Here is a 5,384-nt window from a genome sequence, read left to right as displayed (position 1 = left end):
CTGTGGATCGTGTAGCACACCTCACTGTCATTCAGGCTGGGTTTGAGTTTGGTCAGGTGTGTCCTCCACTCTGAAGTGAGCCCAGGTCAGCTGGCCACATCACCCTTAGCCCTGATTTTTCCATGGGCATCCACCTGCCAGCACCAGCTCAGCTGGCCACACACCTCAGCTCTCCAAATTTTTCAGGGGTTTCTATCTGCTGCCCCCAAGATAGCTGGCCATGCTCTCCCAAGTCCTAAACTTTCTGGGGGCATTCACCTGCTGGCAACAACTGTCATAAATCTGAATAGCAAACTGAACAATTCCTCCAGCTCACCTCCCTGCCCACAGCCCTATCATTTGACCTCTGTTCCAACATACTCACACTCACCTGTTTTCCCAGTACCAGGGTTCTCATGAGAAAAGAGACATAACCAATTGTAGACTAGGTTGGAGGATATACACATATTCATTCCCTTAGAGGTGGTCCTCCCCATCATCCTGATTTTGGATGTATCCTAAGATACTAAAAGCAAAAACTCTAAGACTGTTGCATGAAACTATGATGTCACCTTTAGCTCCCAAGTACATATTCATTGTGTTTAGATGAGTTTTTATTCTCTGTTATTGCTCTTTTCCTCCTAGGCACCTAATTGTACAAGAAATAAATGTGAGATATAGTAAGGTGAGTTAATTCCTACTGTAGGATCTTGCAATGCGTATGTTGCACATTTCTGTAGCAGTTATAGCTGACACCACAATACAATCAATCGATCCTAAAACAAGTAGTAGGGATGGGAGAGATTTCATCCATAACCTTTGTCTTCCTTTGTTTCATGAAACCTTTTTTTATCAGCCACTTGTGTGATGCTGTTTTTTATTGCTATGGGAATGGGAATGATTCCAAAGAGGCTGTGACCTAACATTTTAGTCTGAAGAGACAGAAGGAAGAGACTGGTTATTATACAGGAAAGCTCTTTCTGTGCATGCAATTATCTGATAGCTATCTATTTTGGGAAATGGGACTAAACAGGAGAGACATGTAAGGATCTGAGATTGAACTGACAGGCATTCATATTTGGAAGCTGTAAGATATATAAAAAATGCATAACATCTGTGGAAAATAATATAGAAAAAGGTAGCAAGACAGTGTGAGGGTTTAATCAATGTTATGCTAACCCTGCGATGTGGGTAAATGCCGACTTGCATTGCCTAAACAAGTAGTCCATAGTAGTGCATGAAGCTAGGTAAAAATTATTATGATTTAGAAAAGACAACAGCTGCAGCTTGGGCACCAAAATGCACTAGTTGTGGTGCCAGAATATGCACAGGCTCCACACATTCTGGACTTAACACAGTAACCAGAACCAACTGTACTTATTAATAAGTTAGAATAACAGAGAACATTAAATATCCAAAGTATCCCACAGTTGTTTCCTAATCTTTTCAGCATCCCTGTGAGGAAAAGAAAAGACAAATTATCTTTATATAGCAAGTAAGAAAGCTAACACCAAAAAAAAGTTAAGTACCCTGAAGCACATGAGTTAACAGTACAGCTGGAACAAGAATCTTCATACACCAATTCCTAGTCACATGCCTAATCCAATACAGTAGTATTTCCCAAGCTCTGATCCACTGATCACTGGCCAGGGCAGTGGTACTATCTCCCCTTCTTATTTCCAGCTGCCAGCGCACATTAAAAGGCAGCTGAAAATAGAAGTAATCCTCTCCTACTTTTCCACAGAAGCAATTACTGTAGATGCCACCTGGAAATATAAATTGGAGACTAGCCAGTCCACATCAGTGTGTGCAACTGCAATTCATCTTTCTGTTAAAATGCTGTCTACCGCATAAAGCCCCTGCCCTAAGGCCATGCTGTCTCCCATGTACCGTTGCTTATAAGGTTGAATGTGATCCATCTACTCATGTTCAGCCACATGAAGCAGATGGGAGAAGAGCGTGAGTAGGCCTGGGGATAACTGTTTGCTATGAAAGTCCTTCCCCCATAAGGAAGGGAGCACAAAGGCTCCCCACAACTACTAACCTGCAGTAGCTTCAGCTAAGAAAATCCCTAGTTGATGTATCCTGAGGGGACAGAAAGGACAACTTCAGCTGAGTTAGGATTTTCACTCTGGTTTGCAATACAGTTTATGTGTACTGAAACAACTCTGAGAAATCAGTATATTTGTACTTTGAAATCTCTTGCCAGGCAATTTTCTGTTCCCACATAATGTGTATGTAGAGTTTTATACTGTTGTTTTTTTGCAGCTGTAACATATAAGCCCTTATCTATATACCACTGTTATCTCCCCATTCAATTTATAGAATCAGAGAGGGAGGAAAAACTGAAAGATGTTCTTCATAGTAGTTACTTTCCAGATAAAGGAATGTTCTTCTCAAGGGAAAAAATTTGGATCATGTTCACGTTTAAACAAAAAAAAATCAGTGACCTGTATCACTGCTTAACACAGAACACCAGAGTTCTAGGAAAGAACAGTTACCTGCTCCTCTAGCGTGGATAGCAAGTGTAAATGTAATGACTTTTAAGGCAACTGAGTTATATCCTTTTGAATATGGAACTGTGTGACAGAAGAGAACCTTTTTCCTATACCCAAAGTTGTCAGTGTTTGCCTTTCCTGTACAAGCATTTTAAAAACATGGATCAAAGTTGTTTCATAGCTTTACTCTCAGTAATGTGCAACATGAACATAATAGTGTTATTAAGAAGTCAAAAATAACTTAACACAGTAGCTATATAAGATTTCAGATGGTCAAACTTTCAACAATTACCTTTTGTTAAGTTCAGAAAATTAGCATATTTGTTAATCAAATCAATTTAAAAAGTAGCTTTTCAAAATAAAAGCAATGCTTTAAATAAATAGTCTTTCATAATTGTAGAACACTTAGTTCTGTAAGAAGTAACACAACTACTACACTCAAGCACAGCCCTTAAAAGATTGAAATGAGCATCATCAGAATAAAAGAGCTGGACCTGATAAGGATGATGGAGTGAGGATTCATTGCCTTGTTGTCCTGCATTGCCTGTGCACAATAGCATAATGGCATCATCTAATTTCCAAAATTATTATAAGGATTTGATGCGTGTTGTGAACATTTAAAACTACTGCACAAGAATACTGGTATTCTTTTTTTTTCCAAGCTATTTCTCTAGCTATATCTTTAGCAATTCTGCAGTTTTACTCTGAATTTCCAGGACAGCATGCTTCTTAAAAATGGGGAAAAAAGGTCAAGGCCTGCTTGCTTTGCTCACCTGACTTAAATGGGATTACTAAGACAAGCAAAAATTGACCCATTTTCTAAACTTCATGTGAAGCTCACTCACAGTTTATGAAGTCTATATTACTTTCCTTCAAATACTGACACTGATGAGCACTTCAAAATTACTGAAGATCACCTTCATATTGTATTATCATAATCACAACCATCACTTCATATAAGAGGCCTGAACAGCTGTGTTTATTACCATGTAAGATAAATGCACTTCAGCTAAGGTTGTAGCTTTTCTGCAGAGCTAAAATGCAGCAACGACCTTCTTGAATGAAAGGACTTAGCTATTTCTTATATTTGCTGAATGTATGCCAAAGAGCGACTAACTAAAATTCAGTGAACTGTCCATCTGAAATCTAATTATGATCTATCCAGAAACTGTTTAATATTTCATTTACTTATTTTAATTGTTCATTAAAATTATGCTGCGAGTTTATAGCAACCCACTATTTCTACCCTCACAAAAATGGTTGTTGGTGAATTGTTTTTTTTAGTTTAAACAGCACAACATATTATAAGTTGTAAATTAAAAGACAAAAACAGGACAGGAAAATGAAGCATAAAACTGGTACACATTCTCCCTATTTGTTTTGATCTTCAGAATTAACGTCTGTTCAAAGATGACACAAGAATAAATTAGTAAAGAGACAATGTCACTCATGAAGGATGTTTTCTAAGATTCCACACATGCTGACACGCACGCACGCACAGGCAGCTCAAATTTATTAGAAATTCAACTACTAAAAGAGTTAACTTAGATAAATTAACTGCATTAAAATACTGACATTGTGAGGATTTTAATACTTCTAACACCCTGCAAGAGGGCATTACTGTGTGAATTTTTAAATACTTTAAAAAAATAGTTTAGAGTTATTGAAATATATGACAAATATGACAATGCTGCTTTCTCTCACAGCCTCCCATTCTCATCTCCAGTATCCTTCTCCTGTATTGCCTCAAGGGATCGTTTTGATTTTGGATCCATGTTCCCACTTCCAGTTTTGCTCAGTCCACATGACAAGCATGCCAGCTGGATTTGTTTCATGTTCTCTATGGCTTCATTCTTGGCATTTTTCAGCAGATCTCCTTGTCCCTAAGAGCATATATAAATACATGAAAAAGAAAGTCATGAATAATACAGATCATTAAGAATTTAAAAGTGAGCCTGACGTTCTCACGGTTTTGTTAAAATTATCTTTTATGATGAAACAAGATCCACATTCAGTCAGTCCTGTTTCAAGTCCCCTCAGGGTCTTCCTATTAATTTCAGCACAGACAGAAAAGAGTGAAATAATCTGGCAGGTTTTAAAAAGCACTACACCCTTTGCTAACATAAAAGGCAGCCCAAATAGTCATAACAGATGGGGTTCAGTGGATTGGGCTTTCAGATTCAGATTTCCGTGCCTTATATAATAATAGGTCAATACATTATGCCTTTTCTAAATAGTTCATTGTTCTAAGGATTATGCCTCCATCTGGCTGCTGATGCTGTGTTAAAGTGAAGTCTTTGGGTGCAGAACCCCAGGGACCAATCAAAACACAATAGCAGTTTATTAAGCTAATCCCAAGCCACCACTGTCACCATCAGAGAAAAGACCTTTTTCTCATCAAAGTAAATAATCAAGTCATTTTAATAAAAAAAGGATCCAGGCATCCTCTGAAATAGAAGACAATTCAATAAGTTACAGATATGCTTGGTAGGATTTGATTTTTGTTGGTAAATGTTGATAAATATCAATTTCACCAGAGGGGTGAGGACCTGAGGCTGTGAGTTGCAGAAGCAGTGAGGAGTGGGGAGGAGGAGGAGAAGGAAAGAGGGGAAGAGGGAAACTGGGGCAGCCTGAGGCTGTGGAGGGAGGGACAGGCACAATGGGAGGTAAGTGGTGGGGGGAGCGTACAGACAGTAAAGGCAAGCTTCCTGCCCCCCTCACTGCCTCCACACTGGCTGCCCTCTACCACCTGCCCCCAACGCCTGTCCCATTATGCCCCCCACCTGCCCTATCACATTTCCCTCCTACTGCCTCCCCCACTGCTTGTCTCCCACTGCCTGCCCCATTACTGCCCCCCACATCACCTCTTCCTCCACCACCTGCAGTGGGGGGGGGGGGGGGGGGGAA

General features: G+C 39.5%; 1 protein-coding gene across 1 annotated transcript in view; it reads right to left on the bottom strand.

The window, feature by feature from the left end:
• Positions 1-823: 823 nt before the first annotated feature.
• PLCL1 (phospholipase C like 1) overlaps positions 824-5,384 on the bottom strand; it is a 101,561-nt gene continuing 97,000 nt past the window's right edge. Inside the window, exon 5 of the mRNA XM_019523157.1 lies at positions 824-4,360. Coding sequence (XP_019378702.1) covers positions 4,178-4,360 — 183 coding nt within the window. The 3' untranslated portion in view covers positions 824-4,177. The remainder of the gene's footprint in view (positions 4,361-5,384) is intronic.

Source organism: Gavialis gangeticus, unplaced genomic scaffold (assembly GCF_001723915.1).
Source record: "Gavialis gangeticus isolate Ggan-Ray unplaced genomic scaffold, GavGan_comp1, whole genome shotgun sequence".
NCBI classification, from domain to species: domain Eukaryota; kingdom Metazoa; phylum Chordata; order Crocodylia; family Gavialidae; genus Gavialis; species Gavialis gangeticus.
Note: the sequence above shows the minus strand (reverse complement) of the source record. Positions and strands in the feature narration are given on the sequence as shown.